Source organism: Equus caballus, chromosome 3, assembly GCF_041296265.1.
Source record: "Equus caballus isolate H_3958 breed thoroughbred chromosome 3, TB-T2T, whole genome shotgun sequence".
Lineage (NCBI taxonomy): Eukaryota > Metazoa > Chordata > Mammalia > Perissodactyla > Equidae > Equus > Equus caballus.
Window position 1 is genome coordinate 10,217,781 of NC_091686.1, and position 21,423 is coordinate 10,239,203.

The 21,423-nt window shown below is 47.5% G+C and overlaps 1 protein-coding gene across 2 annotated transcripts; it reads right to left on the reverse strand.

The window, feature by feature from the left end:
• Positions 1 to 4,829: 4,829 nt before the first annotated feature.
• CFAP20 (cilia and flagella associated protein 20) lies at positions 4,830 to 21,423 on the reverse strand. Of its 2 annotated transcripts, none has more exons than XM_005608296.4 (6): positions 16,576 to 21,423; positions 7,816 to 7,895; positions 7,010 to 7,121; positions 6,227 to 6,415; positions 5,770 to 5,880; positions 4,830 to 5,264 (listed from the first exon to the last, which is right to left on the reverse strand). In XM_005608296.4, the coding sequence occupies exons 1-6, from the start codon at positions 16,657 to 16,659 to the stop codon at positions 5,259 to 5,261; spliced, it is 582 nt and encodes a 193-aa protein (XP_005608353.1). In that variant the 5' UTR covers positions 16,660 to 21,423; the 3' UTR covers positions 4,830 to 5,258. The 2 variants fall into 2 exon arrangements, with proteins under 2 accessions (XP_005608353.1, XP_070119070.1); XM_070262969.1 differs by lacking the exon at positions 16,576 to 21,423 and adding an exon at positions 11,770 to 11,859.

Consider the following 21,423-nt stretch of genomic DNA (forward strand, 5'->3'; position numbering starts at 1 on the left):
TGAGTCAAGTCCAAAACACAGGACTGGCCAGAAACATTATACAGGTACCTCTGTCCCCATTAAAATGGGGCAGAAGAATTTGGCAAGCCCAGCCATCTAAGACCTGGAACTCCTATGGGACCTGCAGTTCATGCCTCCCCACCCGCACACCCTCAGCAGAGCGTCCACATGCGACCCCGCTTTCTCAGTACAATACTACTGTCCACACATCCTCACGTTCCCCACGGAAGCACATCCGGAGGGCGAACAGACACTTCGCCAAGCTTTAGGAACAGCTGGCTCGAATCTCTTTTGCAGGCTCACTGCTCAGTTTGTCCTTGTGGTCTGAGATTTGCCTTCACAGCACCTGCCCTGGTAGCCAGCTTCCACGGAGAGAGAACCACAGCCTTTCCCTACCCCGGGGAGTCGGAAGATCCTGATGGTCACCAAGAATCTGACGTGTCGGCTTAGGTCAGTTTCCAGTACCAGGAAGAGAGGTGCCGGGCTTGGAAGGAAGCTGTAGGGTTCAAGTGGACGTACGGGCAGCCTTGGAGGAGGGGAGGTGGCTTTGGGAGACTGTGTGTGGACTGATTCTACTGTATTTCCTGATTTTACTGTATCCGCTCCCAAATACCAGGAGGATTAAGACTTTATGGAGGAAAGAGTTGGAGGAAACCCCAGTGATGAGAGCTCATGAAGGCCCTGATTAATATTTATGACCCTGATGCAGTGGCGCGGCAGAGGCTCTCGGTGACATTTCACGCTCCTCTCATAAGGGGCTCTGTCCAGTGCGTTTCCACATCCCACCCTTCGCACAGTGTTTTGCTTTGCCTCAGACACCATGGATACCAAGAGGCACGATTTTTCCAGGGCTCGTGCTCCCTCCAGATGTTCAGTGTCTCATGAATTTACAATTTGGAGCGTCTGTCACAGCCCGGAGGCCCTCGTGGTTTGCATTACAGGACTCCACGTCTCGGGTTATGGAAAATGTATAGAGATGTAAATTACATACTAGCATTTTGTATAAAGGGAGCTGGAGGGTTTTGGGGGCAGGGGGAGGTTGCTCTGAAAATGGGCCTGGGGGGCTGCTTTGTGCCTTCTTTCCTTCCAGCCCCTGGCCTCTCTCCACTCAGAGGTTTGTATCACATCCACTCTTGCTCTCTGCAGCTTGGAGCAGCTTTTCAAGTGACAGAAACAGGAAAAATCACCAGGGGAAGGTGTTAACATGCAGATTTCTGGCTGGATTTATATCTCCTGAGAGAGAATCTGCATTTTAATGAGCTGAGCCCCAAGAGCCTGCATTTTAATAGGCCAGTGCTAAGTAATCTAAATTCCACTTTTTTGTTTTAATTGGGAAATATAATCAGAAGAATATATTCAACTGTGTGTGTAATTCAAATAGTAATGAAGCAAACGTCCACATGTCAACACTGCCCAAGTTAGGAAATAGAGCAGCGGTGGTCCTTGGATCCCCCTGAAGGGTCTCTCCCATCACTGTGTCCCCACCCCTACTCCCTTACCTCTAGCTAAACCATTCTCCTGAGTTTTGAGATACTTAGTGCCCTGCCTGTCGTTGTAGATTGTCGTTTATAATGCATCCTAGAACAATGTATTGTTTTGCCTATTTAAAAATTGTACAAAACGGAATTGTCCTGAATCCGTTGTGCCTCGCTGTTTTCACTGTGTTATGCATGTGTGGTTCCCGTCTGCTGTTGCAGCTCATTATAATCTGTCCCTTTTCATTGCTGTGTAGTATTTCCTCGTGTGAAGCTAAGACAATTGATCTAATCTATTGTTCACGGACATCTCTTCCAGCCCAGCTCTGAGGTCAGTTTCATGTATTTTATCATCAGGCTAATTTTGCTGAGGAGGAAATAGCAGATCCAAGAAGTCGAGTAATTTACAAGCCTAGCACAGGGGTTAAACTGTGAGTTTGAAACCTGGTTCCACCACCAGAGGTATCACCGTGTGAGCTCAGGCACATCAATCTGTGTGTTTTGGTTTTCCTATCTCTAAAATGAGAATAATAGTTCTTGTTTCAGTATTGCGATAATTCAGTAAAACAAATACATGTAGAGTAGTTAAAACTGTTCCTGGCCCATGCAAATACTGCCGTTCAGGAATGGGAACGGGACTTCTATCTTACTTTATATCCTTTTACAGTTTGAATCCCATGAGCATATGTTACTTGTATGATCCATTAGTTAAACAGAAACTATGCCCCACATCTCTTTACCCCCAGCCTCAGGTCCAGGAGAGAAGTGAGGAACAGGCTAGCCCTCACCACAGAGGAGAGCTGAGTCTGGCCTGGCCCAGCCACCCAGGCAGACGTCGTCTGACCCGCAATGCCTGCTTCGACAAGGCACAAGAGGCAGGCGGATGCCAAGACAAAGGAGGACAGGGGCGGGGGGCATATGACTCCCATCTTTACCCGGTTCCTCGTTCCACCCGGCCACTTGCAGAGGGGCTAGCCCGTGTCTTTCTGGGTCACTGTGTCCTCATCAGTAAAATGGGGGAAGGGCGGGCTCAGAGAAGAGCCCCGGGGTCTTTTTCAGCGGATTCCCCGACACTGAGGCTTTGGGCTAAAGCTGCTGAGGTGCCAGGGCAGTCAGCTTGCAGGTGGTTCTCTGGCAGACTTGCCTACTTTTCAGAAATGCCCCAGGAGGGGCTGTAATGGCCTGGTCAGACTTGTTGGCCTGGCGGCAGGGAAAGCAGCCAATGGGCCAGCGGCAAATTTACGCTGTAGTGGATCCACTCTCCCCCAAGATGAGCCCTGTTGGGAGTGGTTGCACTCCTGTCCCCTCGAGCGCATGCCGATTACCTAAGACCCTCTTACCTGGAAGTCAGTTCCTTCTAAAACACACCGGACGATGCAACTCTGCCTGCTCGTTTTCACAGTGTAAGGTCACTCCAGCCCCACTCCATGGAGGCCTCCAGCCCATCAGCCTGTCCTTTCCTTCCTCCTTCCCTCGGCCTCACAGCTAGTTGTCACCATCTTCCTGGTGAGCCAGAAAGCTGAGGGCAAGGGGCCATGCGGTCATCGGTGCCACAATTCACCCTGGCCTGGGTCCAGCTGAGATAATACCTCCCATCACCCTCCGCGCCCCCTCACTTCCTCTCGGATGGATATGTGAAGCATCTGGAAAGTCAGCTGCTGCCGCCTTCCACCCCAAAGAGGGTGGTGAGGTAATCCCCATACATAGTCTGGCAAGAGCCTCGGGGTGAAAGGGGCTCTGTGTGGAGGAAAGTGCATGACTGCGTTCCTCTGGACTTCCAGGAGCACTTCACTGCTGTCCTGGCACCGAGGAGAGATGAAAAGTGAACCGGGACTCTCGCCTCTACAAAAGCATCTTTCATCCCACAGTAGACTCCAGATTGGAGGGAAGATTTCACTCTACAGTGGCCAGAGACAAGGAGCTCTGTTGAAGTCCCTGACCGCCCCGCCCCACCCAATTCTGAGGATTCCTACTGTAGCCCAGAAAGCTCTGGAGACGGGCGCAGGCAGTCTGACAACAGGAATGCCGACAGGTTTAAAGATGGAGCAGCAAACACATTTGACCAGGGTTGACTCTGGAAGGGCAGGCTGTCACCTGGGCTGACGGGTGCTCTGCAATGCAGAACGACCGGTGACTCAAAGGAGACGGGCAGCACCCGCGGGACAGACGACTCCGGTCTGCTTGTTAGCAGGAAGAGAAAGGGGAAGTCATCTCCACTGAGCCCACCTGAGTCAGGCCCTCGACAACTGTGAGCAGAAAACTCAGTGACAGGTGTGTAAGGTAGCAGCAGCGCGGCTTCCCCGCCGCTCTCCACTTCCCGCAGCCCTCTCTCCTGGGATTCGGTCACGCTCACCCAGGGCACACTCTGGAGGACGAGGCTGCGGGGGCGCAGCGCTTCCCGCCATTGAACTTCTCAGAAGGCAGCCACGGTGATGATGAACCCAGCTCTACCTAAATCAAAATGGCCGGTGTCCCCATCCCCGCCTCATCCCTGCAGAACAAAACCAAGGCCAGAGGGCGGGCCTGGGGAGAGCAGCGTCTTGAATGGCCTTTTGTTCTTTTTAACTGTGAAATTTTTATTACATAAATATTACCTTTCAAAAAAATTTTTATAGCACAAAAAAAGGATACAAATGGCACAATAACCATCCTCTCCAGACGCACTGTACAGTTCTTCCGTAGCTTTCAAGATCATCTGGGTGGGTCTACATATGCTCTTCTCTACCCCCAAAATTGCTTTCCCCCAGAAACGTTACATACGGTAGAGCTGCATCATATAAGGTTTTAACTTTTGTAAATTAACTATTAACTATTTGTGCCAGGGTTATTCCACTAACCAAGCGTGGGTCCCAGAATAAGCCTGAGTGGGAAAAGTGACGTAGGGTTTCAGTTCTCTCATGTTATTCTAGTGTTTAAAGCAACGTTTTTCCTATAAGTCCCTAAATTCAAGGCAAGTACCTCATCTGGAGCTCAAATAGGAAAATGGTGATCTGTTCCAGTGCTGAGGGACTCGAGACGTGCTGACTGCTACGAAGGAGACGGTGGGGCTCCAAAATGCCGCCTCCCTGAGGGGTTTAAGGGCAACCTGAACTCTACGCCATTTTATCTTCGCCTCAACTTGGAATCCACCCCCTAGAAAGACGATTCCGCTGGCCCGACACTATTCATGTTTTTTCCGTGGGGTTTATCCTGGAAGTTGTTCCAGATCAGTCTGTATCGATGCCTTGCTCTCTCAGGCCCATGCAGGCTACCGCACAGCCTGCCTGTATGCGATGCTCTTTGGAAAGAGTTCCATTTCACGTCACAAAGGAAAGAGAAAAGCCACAGTTAAAAAAGACACAAACTAAGAACAAATTTACAAACCCAGAATAAAACATTTTATTAATTTGCAGATTATGAGTATTACACAGCATATACATATATTTAGATAATATATAAAACAAACAACAGACCATAGGAAGGAAGATTGGTCTGAAACCGCCTTTGGGGACATCTTGAACTCTGAAGTCCGTGGCGACTGCCTCTCCCCACAGACGAGGGCAGACAGCAGGAGCGGCTCCCGTGTTCGCCTGTCAAAGGACGGCTGACCCCTCACTGTACTCACAACGCAACTACGGCGTTACGGCCTGGTCACCGGTGCCCATGACAAGGGACGTCAGGGAATAGATAAAAGAAGCACAGACAGAGAACTAACATAAATATTTGTTTTGCATTGTCCTCCAGATAGTTTCCTTTTTAAACTAAGAGTCATGTCCGGGGTCTATCCCTTGAGTTGCATTCCAGTTATTGCTGCAGAAAGGAAAGAAAAAAACAGAAAAGAGGCATCAGTTTATGTTATTAGAAAATAGATGGTCAGTGCCACTGACACCCCTAACGCTGGTGACACTCGAGGGGAGGCTGGGCTGGGAGGGAACGCAGCTGCGTCAGCAGCAGGCAGGCATGTAAGCGCCCACACTGTCAGAGGGCACCAGTCAGCTGGCGGTGATTTGGGGCTGATAAAGAGGTTCAGATGGAAGATACTCTTCACGGAAGGCCTGTGAGCAGGAAGCAGCAGGCTCCCCCCAGGAGGGCAGGATCACCTTGTGGAGGTGGAGACGGCAGCAGGAGAACATTTCCCAGGCTCCTCCCTGATTCAGTGCTGATGGAGACGAGGACTAAGCTCTTACGATGCACAGGGGTTCCAGACTCCACGTCAGCAGAGAGAGGCTCTACAGCCAAACTCTTAGCACACAGCACTTCCAGGGACAGAGCTTCGCCAGCCCGCCGTCCCGCCCTCCTCTGCGGACCAGCCTACCTTTGCCTTGTTCTGAACTGGGAGATACAGTTTGAACTCTGCTGGCAGTTCGTCTTCTGAGTAGAGTCTGTCTGAGAAGTACACCCGTCGGATGCGACAGTTTGCGTGGATCTGTGGACGCGAGATTTATTTTAAGAGGTAAAATAGGATTGTCCCTCCTTTCCTGATTCTCTAGAGCCCCTCTCAAGATGCTGTCAAGGCTTCATCTCTTTGGCATCTCCCCAGCTTGCCTTAGGAGTAGCTTCTGGCAAGGAGAGGGAGATTTTGCTGGCTGTATTCTCCCACTATATCTGAGCAGACTCCTGAATATGTCCTGGACCTCTCCGAGGTCAAAGACAGTAACTTGGGAACTTTAGCCAGAAACCCACACTGTTCTGTCACATGGGCCACAAGCCAGTAACATACAGAGCACACCCCGCTCTCCCATTTGGGGCTCCATCTGGAAAGGAGCCGGTACCTGCACTCTCAGGGTCTCAATGTAATTTGTGCCATACGCCCGCCGAGTAAAGTCTGACAGGTTGAACTGGATCTGGTTCCAGCCGTCGTCCAGCCGCATGGGCATAGTACAGATGAAGGGTTTCACCCGCGTGGTGCTCTGGTAGTTACTTGCCCGAAACCGCCGACGCACATTCTTGTCATCTAGCACCTATGAAATACAGAGAAGAGCCACGCTAACCCCATCCTGGAAGAAACAAACAACCTTGCTAAGACAAGGACCTGAACTCCACAGCCTGTTTCCCAAGGCTGGGACCCAAGGGAGGAGAAACAGACCAGATACAGGTCACAGTGGATGCAGATGGCCCGGAAGGAGCAAGTTTATCTCATCTGTTGCCAAGACAACACCAGCTGCCGATGACATATGACACATCCATGAGGCCCTCAGGCCATAGAATGATTTCATAAACATTCATCCCTTTGAAAAATCTAAAATACTAGAATAAGAGACCAATAATAACTCCCCATATGGGCACTACTCTACTCCTCAAGTTGTGAAATCCTGTAGCTATTGAGTAGATTTTCTAGATGATCACTGCTTCTTTAAAAATTTGGCATTAAATTTTGATCACTAATACCAATTTATGTTATAACAGTAAGGGCTGCATCAAGCGTACAGCAGAGGCAGAAAAAAATACAAACAAAAGGAAGAAGATACTTTCCTCGGGCCCCATTTTCCCTGTACAGTGACAGGACGCCTCTCTGGTGGAGCCCAGAGTGTACACATTCACGTGCACATACATACCTGTACTTCAAAGGTAAAATATTTCTTCAGGTTTTTGATAATCATGACGAGGAAGGGAAGTTTAATCCCCAACGTCTTCTTTGGGTCTGCAGGACACGTGATGTACGTGGTGCTGGAGAGAGAGGAAATGCCAAGAGACACACTACTTATCTTTGCCTTTGTGGTAGCACAGCAACCACACCCGGTCCAAGAGGACCAAGTGGAAGGCAGATCTAAAAGATCCAGATATGTCATCCAGTGATCCCCCGACCTCAGTCAGCCGATGCTTTAAAAATGCTGGGCGCTGCAACAAAGGCTTAGCACGGGACTGGACGCCAACAGTAACAGATCTGAGCAACGGCGGCAGACAGTGCGTCTGTGGTAGCTCTTCCAGGGGGAGAAGATGCGCTTCCGGTCCAAGAGGACCATCAAAGGCTAGAAAACTAAGGCCCATGCAGCACTGAACACCACGCTGGCCACGCACTGGATGATTCGTGCAACACGCGTCCAACACACACACCTTGGTTACACACTCATGACAACAGCGAACACTTACACAGCGCTTACTCTGCTAAGCAGGTTTGAAGTGTTTCACACACACTCACTTGTTTAATCTTCACAATAACCCTACAAGGAAGACGCACTGTCATTATCCCCGTTTTACAGATGAGGAAACTCAGGCCTGGGGAGTTGAGTGACCTGCCCGAGGTCAGCTCTAAGGAGCAGCGATCATTCACCCAGGCGGTCTGACTGCAGTCTGCGCTGTCAACCTCTGGGAAGCAGCCGCCCTGGGGCATGACACCTGGGAGAGCAGAGTGGCGACCCACCTGACATTGGTTCCTTCAATCTCTAGCACTAGGGACTGGATGTCGTTATCGGTGATTCTTTTGATATGGCCATTCCGCACCTACAAGGAAGAAAATTAAACTGGTTAGTATCAAAATATTTGGCAACAACTTTGTTAAGATTTTGAAGGCTGAATGGGGCCATTTAAAGAAAACCACCACAGTAGCCCAAGGGACATAACATAGAAGTTTGTGACAGTAAGCTGACGGTTATATGGGAGTAAGCCACGCTATTACCCTGCACAGGATACCATCAGTCAGCAAAGGAATCTGGCAATCTGTAAATGAGGATTAATTTCTTCCTGAAGAAATCAACTCAATTCAGATTCAGCTAACATTTACTGAGGGCCTACTATGCGCTAGGAACATTCATAGACATTCTCTCACTTAATCCTAACAAAAACAACAACAAAATCACAAGGTAGTTGGTACTGTTTCCACTTTACAAATGCGGACACTGATCCTGGGGAAGAGGCAAGGACAGACCCTAAGGAAGAGTGCGCGTTAAGGACCAGGCTTCCCCGGCCCCGCACTGCCACACGTCCTTCTCAGCCAGAAAGGTCGAATGCTGAATGTCACCGAGAAGGAGGGTGGCAACCAAAAAAGGGGAGCATACTCCCCAAAGTTCCCTCCTGCTTCATGCTTATCTTCTTTTCCCTAAGTTTCTACTTTTTCAAGTAGGAATTCAAGCGCCATCTGTGCCACACACAGAAGCCGCCTTCAGCATTTTCAGCCCACACTGACCTTTCTTCTCTTTGATGTGTTTTTCTGGCTCATGTAGCCTAGACTACAAAATTTAGCACTTCGTCCTACATTGTTTTGCATTGTTTGCTGCACGTGTAGAAGTACCTGAAGGGGAAGAGTCAATACTCACAGTTTCCTCCTCTCATAATACTTAGGAAAGCACGACCTTCAAGCATTAAACTGCTAAACCCCTAAGACGGACAGAGCGGAGATACGCAAAGGGGTGGACTGTTAGGGCCGAGTGTATTAACACACGAAAAAGATCAACCTGGTTTAGAACAGGGCACACCAGAAAGATGAGCATGAGGCCTTTTTCTAGGGAGAGTGAAAACAGCTGCATTGGGCTATCATAGACAACCACTAGGGAGAGAAGGCACAGGGAGAGAAGAGTGTCGAGTCTGCGTGATCACTGTACTTTTCAAAGTAGATGATTAATAATACGGCATTCTGTTTTTAGACGTCAGTCTCTGTGAGCTCTGTCACTGTGAATTTGATCCACTCGAGCTGTGCCTGGTGTTCCCCAGGTAACATCTGATATCACTGCCCATCTTCTTCTGCAAGACGCAACTGAGTCTTCTCTCCTCAAAACAGTATATGCTTAAGAGTAGGGATCAAGTATCAAGCATCGTTGGCATCTTCCGCAATGCTTAGTACTGTGTTAGGCATGAACTAAGCATTCAAATATTTGCTGACTTCTGGAATTTGTCACCCTAAGAGTTGGCACATATGAATAGATTCAAGGAGGATTTTTGAAAAAATTCCTGGATAACAATCCACGGTGGACTATAATAGGAAGCCAGAGGATCCTGGGGTGTATCACAAAGCCAGCGAGGCTGCCAGCACGGAGAATGCTTTCCTACAAATCATCCCCTGGTGCCCATTGTCAGAGACGAAACACTGCATGGATGGGTGCAGAGCTCTGCCAATGTAGCATTTCTTGGGTTCTCAAGACACAAACGTCACATTGAAGTGCTTCTCAAACAAAGCTGGCAACATCCAGTGCCCTCCTGCTTTGAATTCTGGGCCTCTTTCCAAAGGAGATTAAGAGCACAAAGGCTCGGGTCTGTGTGGCTAGCACATGCCAACACTGCCCACCGCACTCCCCCTAGAAACGCTCCCAACCAACACGGCAATACGCCTCTCTATTGGCTAGCCCACAGCCACTGCGGAAAATTGCGCCGACTTGCTGGTAAAGGAGGAATTAAGCAAGAAATTACTTCCAAATAATGTGACGTAGTCACACGGATAAGAGCTGGCAATATTCCAGCCAGATGGAAACACTAATTTTGTAACACACCATTGATTATTCTCTATCATTTCATTCTTTTTAAAAAGGTACATAATGCAACAAGCAATGGTTAAGTTGAGAAGATTAAGTAATTAGGGCCCAGGGACCACTATCGCTCTAAGGTGGCATGCCGCAAGGTGTGCAGCCTGTGTGAAAGCAAGCCTGGCCTCAAGTCTCACATCCCCAGAGTCTCTGAGGCCAGGCTCCTCAGCTCCAGAGGCCCAGCCGGACCTCACAGGAGGAAACATGAGGACACTCACCTGCTGCCCAGCTCAAAGGGTACAGCAGGCGACTCCACTCCAGCAAACGTGACCTCGTCGGGTCTTTACAGGAGGAAACAACGCCTTCCACGGCACCCAGAAGCCAAGAGACCGGAAGCCAAAACAGAGACTTGGTGCATTCTCACGCTCTGCCCTAGAGGCAAGCTAACTTTTAGCTGGACTTTCAATAACTTTCTAAAAAGACATTTCTTTCAGCAACACATCAACCACACTCACAACCTTAATTCTTACAAAATTAATTACTGTAGCCCATAAAACTAGAGAACTCAGGAAAAAAGGGCAGCTTTTTCAAAGGAATGCCTACCAGTCTCTCTCGAGTTTTAATCTGGCTGGTAGTGAGACAAGCTAAATAGAGCTTTGCTCAAGGAGAAAGTTCAGTCCTCAAAGAAGAAAAACACAAGTATTCTCCTATCACAAGCTGCCAGAGCTCTGAAATCAAATTAAGTTGATTTGTTAGTGAATTATGATTTTTCTCCTTATTACACTCAAAAGCTGCAAATACAAACTCACAGGAAGAAAAGAGTGGAGCGGGGGTGCGATGACCCAGAGAAATGAGCATGAAAGGGTGAAGCCCCTGAACCTCTCTCTAGGCTCCAATGCCAGGATCAAGGGGAAAGGCAGGGGGACAATTTGGGGCAACGCCTCGCAGCCACCCTGGCAATCTGGCTGTCACGGCCTTAAATTGTAAGGGCTTTCAGGAAGTAGCCCCTCCTCAGTCCAGCTTCTGACAAACACTTCTAACAAGACACATGGCCTCACAAAGCAGCGACTTCCTTTCCTGAGCTCCTTCCAGTTCAGAGGGCACTCGGCAGGCCTGGCTTTGAAATGAAGATAAAATGAACGGTCAGCATTTATTGCTCTGGGTGGAAGCAGGTTTCATTTTACTTCCCTTCTCAATTATAAAGTGCCAATTGTTTTTGACTTCTTAATTCTTTTTAATTTTATGACACAGTCCCACTATCAAAGTGTGGCCTAGCAAAGTGTCATTTCTTCACACAATAAATAAATAAAGCCAATCTTACATTTTTTATTTCGTGAACTCCCTCCCTCCTCCCCCCTCCACCAAGCCAGGAGCTGGAGGGAGCTGAGAACCCAGGCTACTGGCAATTACAAATCAGGACGGTTTTCAGCCTCTGCGGACACCAAGAAGGGAGCCTTCAAGCCCTTCTTGCAATCACTCTCCCAGGCTTTCCATGGTTGCTGGGGCAACTAATAAAGAACACTGATTTTTTTTTTCAGTGTAAGCCCCAGGGAGGAGGGTCAAACTGAGGGGAAAACTACTACTGGGACCAGGAGGAAGCTGGCCCGTGCTCTCTATTTCTTCAAGTGCTTTAAAAATAACACTCGAGTCTATCCATTCTCTACCCCCACCTTTCATTTTCTGGCTCCACCCACTTATCCTGGCAGACAGCTGAGCCCTCAGCCATCTGGCGTCCTAGTCTTAATGACACATGTTCCAATTTACATTAAGCCATTAGAGCTGTCCATTTCAGCAGGAAAGTTTCTGCCCTGCTAGGGGCTGGGCTCTGAGTCAGAGAACAGGCAGAGGGAGCCCTCTGTGGGGAGAGCTGGGCATAGCTCTGCTCGAGGCCTGGGCCTCACCGGCTCCAAGGTCACACTTACCAGGGACCGTGGGGACAGCAGACGGGCACCTCCGGGCACATCTGAACAACTCCTTAGCAGAGTAAGGACGCTCATGGGCACGGCCAACCAGCGTCTTCCAAACAGTGCCTTGAAAGGGCAAGTGTAACTAAAACTCATGCCTTCGCCCAATTATAGTAAAAGCTATTACTCAGAATAACGAAGAACACTGTCAGACTGACCCAGGGAAAGTTGGAAAGAAATAGCTTTATTAGCTTCATGTCCAAATGCTCTCAATTCTATTACTAGAAATTGCATCAGTTTAACATGTACCAACAAAGTTTGCTGATTAAAAGCTAGGTTGTGGAAACCTTCCTTCTGGAGAGAGACTGTTCATTTTTAAACCCAGGAACAGGGAATGGGAATGCGAACCTAATACTACCCAGCAACAAGCACAGACGCTCTGGGGCTAAGATTTAGTTTGGAATAGGGGAGGATCAGCAGCAGCTGAGAAAGACCAGGTGAGAGGAAAGAGACGGAGAAGCTTGTATGAAGGAACTTTCTCATCTAGCAGACTTTCAGGGATTACCAGTAAAGACTGAAAGTTACGTTTTACACAGCCATAAGCGGGAATAGAACCTCCTGGTATTTTCCTTACAAACCAGATGTAATATTTACATGAAACAAGAGTCCTTTAATAAATGTAATATTTGCTGGTCCCAGAAGTTAAGGGAACATAAGAAACTCCTCATCTCTCCTAAGCCCCTAGTTTGAAAAATTACGAAGGTCTCTATCAGGAAGCTTACAGTCTAGCCAGGAATACAGATCTTTTTTTTTTTTTTTTAAAGATTTTTTTAATTTTTCCTTTTTCTCCCCAAAGCCCCCCAGTACATAGTTGTGTATTTTTAGTTGTGGGTCCTTCCAGTTGTGGCGTGTGGGATGCCACCTCAGCATGGCTTGATGAGCAGTGCCATGTCCGTGCCTAGGATCCGAGCCGGTGAAACCCTGGGCCGCTGAAGTGGAGTGCACAAACTTAACCACTCGGCCACGGGGCCGGCCCAAGAATACAGACAGATCTGAAGAAACTAATCTGGGGGCCGGCCCAGTGGCGTAGCAGTTAAGTTTGAGCGCTCTGCTTTGGTGACCCAGGGTTCAAGGGTTTGGATCCCAGGTGCAGACCTATACGCTGCTCATCAAGACATGCTGTGGCAGCATCCCACATACAAAACAGAGGAAGAGTGGCAACAGATGTTAGATCAGGGCCAATCTTCCTCATCCAAAAGGAAAAAAGAAGCAGCAGCTAATTTCAAGTGTGATGAGTATGATGAAAAGAAAGAAGAGGTTCCATAAGTGGATATAAATAACTTAACCTGACAAAGTGCCTTTGTGCTGTGACCTAAGGACTAATGAAGAGGTGGAAGAGTGGGTCCCAGCAGAGGGACCAACAAGTACAAAAGGCTGCAGGTGAGCGAGAAGGGGACTTCTTTCAGCTCACCAGGAGGTCACTGCAGAGAGTGGGAGAACCAGGTTCAGCAGGCCCTAGACCACAAACCGTGTGGCCTGAGAGCCACGTTACGGGTTTTGGACCGGAAAAGCCATGGTACAATGACTAAATTATTCTAATTCCAGACGTCCAGTTTTACGATACTTCTTATTCCTAGGCACCTGAATCCTGGGCTCAGGTATAAAATTCTTATTCACTCTTGAGCAAATTCCTCAGCTCCCTGCCATATTTAATACTGTATGCAGTAATCTGTTGCTAAGCATTTTATATCCATCTTCATTTAACTTCCATAACCATGAGAAAGAGGTGGCATTATTACAAGATGAGAAAACTGAGTAAAGTACTTGCCCAAGGCAACACAGCATAGGACATACGACAGAGCCAAGACACAAATCCAAGGAGTCGGATCACACTCGAGCACTGGGGTTTCCAGGTAAGACCCTACTCTTCCCCTTAAGGAACTTGTAGTCTAGTGGGAGGTGCACAGGAAATAGGCGACTGCCATACCATGTGCCACAGGTATGCCACAGGTGTGCCACAGAGCGCCAGAGGAGCACAGAGGAGACCAACAATGGGAGGGCCCCATCAAATGGTGTTTGATGTGCAGGATGAGAGGAGGGGGAGGGGCTGGGAACCTCAAAGAGCATCGATAAAGGCAGGTGTTACAAACGGAAACACTCACCAAGCTGGAGTTTGCAGATTCATTGGTATTGTGAATACGGCACTCACTCCTCATAGTCATAAGGAGACACAGAGCCTAAACAGAAGCCAAAGCTAATTTTTCCAAGGTTATTCTTCACAGAAAATAAATTACAGAAATCCTCTCTCCATAAACTTAGGAAGTGAATAATAAAGTTTTGTGAAATCAAAATAATAACTAGAGATAAGAACCATAGCCAATACGTACCCACGGGCAAAGGTCAGGTTCATTTCTAGGTAAGTGCGGACAGTCCTTCCTCCGTCAAACTTCGCCCTTATTACCACTTTGCCTTATTCCCCAGGAGCAGGGAAATGTCCTCTCTAACTTTGCATCTCCCCAAACCTACGCAATGCCTGTCATTTAGCTGTTGCTCAATAAAACTTCATAAGTATATCAATTCCCAGTTTTTTCCCCGACTGGATTCCCAACACTTTCTGAGGACTTTGCAACAGAGCTGAGAAAAGGCACACATACAACAGAGCCTATGGATCTAGCCCAAACTTTCTCTTTTCCTCCCTTTCCTTCCCTTGCCCCAGGGGAAAAAAAAATTCACTGCTAAACACTTTTCAACGTAAATAAAAGAAACATAATTAACCTTTTACTATTATGATAATTTTGCTTAAAATGAGAGCTCTTCCACAGGTTTTCTTTGTCAAAATGTCTGTTTAATTTACTCCATGGGATCCTGCCAGTCGACCCAGCATTGTTTCCACCCGTGTTTATGTCATTAGGGTACCATCCGACCTCTAGTGGCGTTGTTAAGGGACACAGCGCACCATGGTGACTTTGCTGTTATATTCTGTGTGTAAACATGTTGACTAATAAAAAGCTGCATTTGAAATATAAAACACACTACAAAAGATCAAGCCCAGAAAGGTTAAAACAGTGACTCTGAGAGAAGTTTGCCCTACCAGGCATGCCGAGCCTCCTGACCACTGCTGCTCTTGCAGCATCGGCAGCTCTCCGACGCGCTCGGACAACCTCTCCTCGTAGGTCAGGTCTCATTCTCTACTTCAGCTGCTTTTCTTGAGACTTTTGTTAGAATTCCGAGTTCAACTGGCACACAAGGCCACTCTCTCCAGGCCTCTGACAGCCCGAGCTAAGTCAAGCCAGGCCAGGAAGCCCCCATCCTCACACAGTGCCCAGGGACACTCCCGGGAAGCCCCCATCCTCACACAGCGCCCGGCGACACTCCCTCCGGGTTTGCTTTGTCCAGGTGCAATTTCAGAGCTGACAATGTTTTACTCCAATGCAAACAAAACCATGGAGAGAAAACCTCTGTAATGAAGGGAAAAATTAAGGACTGTTCTCCTCTTAACTCTCTTGGCTTTAGCTCTAGCTTGTGGACAGAATCGTGAAAGCGCAGAGCTGCTCAGAGTTTTCACATACGCACGAGGCCAAACTCATTGCAGATTTTCTATTACAGATTTTTCAACTATCTTATAAAAACGACACTGTGAACACACCGCCCTCAAAGCGGCTTTTAGAGTGCGGAAATCCCTAGTGGTGACAGGCACAAGGCCAGCCATGTTCTCTCCCAAGTTCTCTGTGGCCCAAAACTCTCATCTGTGGGTAAGGGAAGATGGGGTTGTTCTGAGAAGAAATCCAAAATTCTTGGCTTTATTACCAATAAACTGCTTATTTAGATTATTCCACATCCATCTCTAGAAAAACACCACTCAACACAAGCCCTCTCCATTCTCCCTGGAAGAGGGTGGCCCTAAATCACCTGTCTTCCGCAGGAGCGCCTATGCTCACATCTTCAGAAAAGGGGACAGCTGACTGTCTGGGAACTTGCAGGAGAAATGAAATATCAAAGTAATAAAATGCAGACCAACGCACGCACACACTGCTAGACACACATGCCCTCTACTCAACAAGTCCAAAAAGCGGACAGGTCATCCTCTCCTGGGGTCAGATAAGCATCATCTGGTGGCTGGCTGATAAAGATAGGGAGGCTTGCACTTGGCTCTGAGCTTAACCCAGGACTGTCACCATTCTGCAGTTTTCCTGATGGAGAAATCAGGCACTGAAGGCACAGTACAGACCCCACGTCACAGTGAGCTGGGAGCAGGTGCCAAAAGCCACGGAATTCCGGTTGGTTTGGGACCAGTGGCAGGAAGGGAGCGAATGAATGAACCCCAAACATGACTGCGTTCCGGCTGCGCCTCGACCGGGGCGCCCGGAACAAAGGCTCTGTGTCCCGCGCCCAGCACGGCGCCTGGCACAAGCCAGGAGATCAGTGAATGTGTGTGCGACCGGCGAACAGCAGCTCCTTTCATCTGTGCGTCCCCAAAGCAACCTCAAGTCAGTCGATGCACTTCGAGCTATGAGAGCGGCGCTGTCAACCCCACTGCAGAGCTGGGGAAACCGAGGCGCAGAGGCATGGACTGGCCCAGTCAAGTCTGCGCGGAGGGACCACGGTCCCAACTACACCGAGGCCGCAGGACACTCCCACCCAGCCACGCCCACGCCACGGGCACCCCCGCTGCCCGCACGACGCCCCCACCTCACGCCTCGGTCACGCCAGGCTGGGGACAGGGCACCGCAGCCACCGCCCGGCCTCCCCGGGGCCCCCACTCGTCACGACCACCGCCACCCAGTCCCCAGCCCCGGGCGAGGAGGGGGCGGCCCCACCCCTGACCTTTTTGTCCCAGATCTGCAGCGGCTTGCTGCCGATGCTGTAGAGGATGGAGAGGAAGCCGCTCTGGAACGTGTTTTTGAACATCTCGCCGGCGGCCTTCTCCTCGGCCGCGCCGGGCCGGCCTACAGATGGGCACCAAGCGGCGAAGGCAAAGCAGGGGGCCCGCCCTGGCCCGAAGCAGGACGCTGCTCCCTCGACCTCCCGACCGACAGCCTCCGACGGCGGAACTTGGACGCTGGACGCTACGTCCGAGAGCCTCAGCTCCCTAAAAACACGACCCACCCGAGAACCGAAACCACAGCAACTGCCAGCCACGCCGCTCTCCCCGCCTTAAATGGAGGCGGCGGGCCGCCCGCCGCCCCAGGTGGATCCCTCCGCCCGCTTGAGCCCGCCCCCCGAAAACGCGGGGCCCAATCACCCCCACAGGGCTCACGGACTTCCTGTGCCTTCCACCCTGAGGCCCCGCCCTCGTTCCGCCTCCTCGTGAGAACTACTCCGTTGCCCAGGGACTACTTTCCCATCGTCGGCCCGGAGTTGCTGTGAGAAAGCGGAAGGAGACGGAGGATTATAGAATGTGCGGTTGGAACCTGCGTGGTGTCATGGGAACCTGGCGGGGTGGGGTCAGGGGGCGTGAGGACCAGGCCCCGCCCCCTGAGACCCAGGAGGAGCTACAAGGGGAAAGGAAATGGAGAAAGGCTGCCTAGGCGGGTTGGCTGAGTCTTACCTGGTCTTACCTGGTCTCCTGAGAGTGCCAAAGCAATGCTTGTTGGCGAGTACGGGATAAGGTTCAAGCAGCTAGCCAGTATTGAGCACTAACTGCTAAGCGCCTTATGTGCATCATTGCTTTAATTATTAACGGGCTCCCTGCGAACACACAGCCACGTGTCTTAACTTGTGGGATGCAGTCAAAGCAATACTCTGAGGAAAATCCATCACCTTAAAGGCATTATTAGAAAACAGGAAAGCCTGACCATTAAGATAAAAACAGAAATTAATAAAATTAAGCAAAATAAAGTTGATTGAGTTGAATCAACAGCTGGATTTAAAAAAAAAAAAAAGTATTAATACCTAAAACATTTTTTAAAAGACGTAAAATAAGCTATGATATTTCAGGTGTGGAAGAAATCCCAAATTTTGGAGATCAATCACTCGCTGAGCATCTACCTAAATATTTTACTCTGTGCCCAGGCTTGTGCTGGGTACTGTGGCCGACAGAAAAGGAGTTTGCTGCTAATTCCATCGTCATAACAACCGGTAATAGTAACATCAATGGAACATTTATTATGTGTCAGGCACTATACTATGTTTCAGGCACTATGCTAAGCGTCTTAGCCTTTATTAAATCATTTAATCCTCAGAGCAACACCATGTGTGAACAATCCAGGCAGAATTTCCAGATATAGGGGGAAAAAATGTATGGATCTTATAACAGTAGAAAGTCAGAACTTTTTGTAAGGAACTGTTATTTGGGGATGATTTCTGGGGTCTCTGTATACTTTAGGCCAGTGAAAAAAATTTATCTTTTGATTGTTATTAAATTTTTCAAAATATCCTAGGGAGACACAGGATTATCGTATGTTAGATTTTCATGTGCACTTGAGTCTATTGCAGAATTTTTTATTCTGTTCCACTGAACACTGACAACACCAAATGCTGGTAAGAATGTGCAGCAACAGGAACTCGTATTCATTGCTGGTGGGAATGCAAAATGGAACGGCCACCTTGGAAGACAGTTTGGACATTTCTTACAAAACTAAAGATACTCTTATAGGATCCAGGAATTCCACTTCTTGGTATTTACCCAAAGGAATTGAAAATTTACATCCACACCAAAACCTGCACACAGATGTTTATAGCAGCTTTATTCATAATTGCCAAAATTTGAAAGCAACCAAGATGTCCTTTAGTAGATGAATGGATAAATAAACTGGCACATCCAGACAATGGAATATTATTCAGTGCTAAAAATAAATGAGTGATCAAACTATGAAAAAACATGGAGGAACCTTAAATGCATATTACTAAGTGAAAGAAGTCATCTGAAAAGGCTGCATACTGTACCATTCCAATTATTGACATTCTGGAAAAGGAACTATGGAGACAATAAAAAGATCAATAGTTTCAGGGGGTTGAGGTGTAGGGGAGAGAGAAATAGACAGAGCACAGAGGATTTTTAGGGTAATGAAAATATTCTGTATGATGCCATAATGATGAGTACATGTCACTATACATTCGTCCAAATCCATAGAATGTACAACACCAAGAGTGAACCATAGTGTAAGCTATGGACTTTGGGTGATTATGACGTGTCACTGGAGGTTCATCAATTGTAACAAATGTACCACTCTGGTGGAGGATGTTGACAGTGGGGGAAGCCATGCATGTGTGGGGGCAGGGAATATATGGGAAATCTCTGTACTTTCCTTTCAGTTTTTCTGTGAACCTAAAACTGCTGCAAAAAATAAGGTCTTAATTAAAAAAGGAAACTTAGATTCTATCTTCAAGACCTTGAGTTAGACAAATGTTTCTTAAATGACACAAAATGCACTACCATAAAAAAATTGTTAAATTGGACTTCATTATAATTTTATAAGTCTGGTAATTAAAAGACAACATTAAGAGAGTGAAAAGGCATACCACAATCTGGGAGAAGGTATTTGCAATTCGTATATCAGACAAAAAATCTTATATCCAGAATATATAAAGAACACTCACAAGTTAATAAGAAAAAGACAGAAAACCCAATTTTGAAAAATTGGCAAAAGACTTGTAGCAGGCACTGTGCAAAAGAAAATATCCAAATGACCAACAAGCATATGGAAAGGTGCTCATTATATCTTGTCATCAGGGAAATGCAAATTAAAATAATGAGACACTACTACAGATCTACCAGAATGACTAAAATTAAAAGGACTGACAATACCAAGTGATGGAGAGGATGTGGAGGAAATGGAACGTTTATGCCTTCTTGATGGGAGTATAAATTGGTACAGCCACTTTATAAAACTGTTTGACAGTGCCTACTAAATCTAGACATATGTATACTCTGTGACTGAGAAATTCTAATCCCAGGTACCAAACAGAAATGCTTGCTTATGTTCATAACAGACATTTGCAGGAATGTCCTTAGCAATATCATTTCTAATAGCCCTAAACTGGAAACAACTCAAATGTCCATCAACAGTAGATGGATAAATTGTGATATATTTATTCAATGAAATACTACATGACAATGAAAATAATGAACTAATGCTCCACTCAATAACATGCACGAGTCTCACAGAAATAATGTTGAACAAAAGAAGCCAGACGTAAAATAAGCCAGATTGTGTGATTCAACTTACTGAATATGAAAAACAGGTTAAACTAACCTATGGTATTGAAGTCATGCTACGGCCTCCTAACTAGCATATGAGCTTCCGGTTCCTGTGTCCTCCAGCCTCTCTCCTCCCAGCCTCCATGTCAACAGCCTATAGCATTCTCTAGTCCTGTTAATCTGCTGCCCTTGGGGACAGTCCAAATGCTCACCCTACGTTTAAAGGCCTCAGAATTCACCAGGTGGGGCTCCGGGTTTTGTGGCACCTGCTGTTTGATCTCCTCTTTATAAGACACAGTTTTGTAATATCATTTTCATAGAGCAAATAGGATAATTCAGTCTTCCTTTATCATGGCTGATAGAAGGCTTCATAAAACACGCAACTTTACCCACATGTGCTGCTGTTTCTAGTACTCCTCCTTGTTTGTGCCCTCCAGACACAGGGATTCTGATTAAGTCTACTTTGCATGAGTCTCACTAAAAAAAAGTGTCATATGTTTATAACTATACACCCTGCATTATTGACTCTATTTCTGATGGGAGGGAAGTTCCATTTGGACTTAGCTTTGATGAGACCCAAATCTTCTGCTTACCTTTGCAGATTTTATAATACCATATGGACCACTTGAATAAATTGCTAAGGCCCCTCCCAGGGCCTGGGAAGGGGCCCAGCAAGTGAGAGGTTCTGACGCTTGAGTTTCCTCAGTGTCTACGCCTCTGCTTCTCTCCTATCACTCCCTTCCTGTATCGTTCAGCCAGACTGGTCTTTGCCATTTCCTGTAAGTGAGCACTTTCTCACCTTATTTCCTGCCGGTGCCGCTCCCTCCTTCACCTTGTCTGCTTATTCCCAGTGGAGGTGGCTTTTCCTTTGTACTCCTCAACCACTGGGTTTACACGTGGCATGTGCAACCTCCTTGATCCTCATTGCTCCTCCCAGACCACTGCTTCTCTCTCCTTCCTGAAATGTCCAGCTCCTTTGAAACTCACACCATCAGACTCTGCAATCTACTACCCCTCCTCGTTAACAGCCATCTCAGATCATGTCCTGGATCATTCCTTGAATAGTTAATGTCTGGCCCAATGTCTCTCTCCACCGTGCTCTCGTTATTAACTATTTCTAATGTGTGTGTAACTGGTTTATTGAGACACAATTTACCTACTACAAAATTCACTCATTTTAATTGCACAATGATTTTTGGTGTATTTACCAAGTTGTTACCATCACCACTATCTAATTTTAGAACACTTCCATTACTCCAAAAAGAAAACCCGTGCCCATTGTCACTCCTAGCCTGAGGTAATCTCTACTCTACTTTCTGTCTCTACAGATTTGCCTTTTCTGAATATTTCATATTAATGGAATCATACAATATGTGGCTTTTGTGTGTGCCCTCTTTCACTCAGCATAATGTCTTTGAGGTCCATCCACGTTGTAGTACGTATGAGTACTTCATTCCTCTTTATTGCTGAAGAGTATTCCATTGTGTGGATACACCGCATTTTGTTTATTCATCAGTTGATGAACATAAGGG

Coding starts and splice junctions, on each gene's coding strand:
- CFAP20 (XM_005608296.4), bottom strand. CDS start 16,659: ATGTTCAAAAACACGTTCCAGAGCGGCTTCCTCTCCATCCTCTACAGC. Junction 7,896..16,575: donor TGCAGATCTGGGACAAAAAG/GTCAGGGGTGGG, acceptor TCTTCCTTGTAG/GTGCGGAATGGCCATATCAA. Junction 6,416..7,009: donor ATTTTACCTTTGAAGTACAG/GTATGTATGTGC, acceptor TGTATTTCATAG/GTGCTAGATGACAAGAATGT.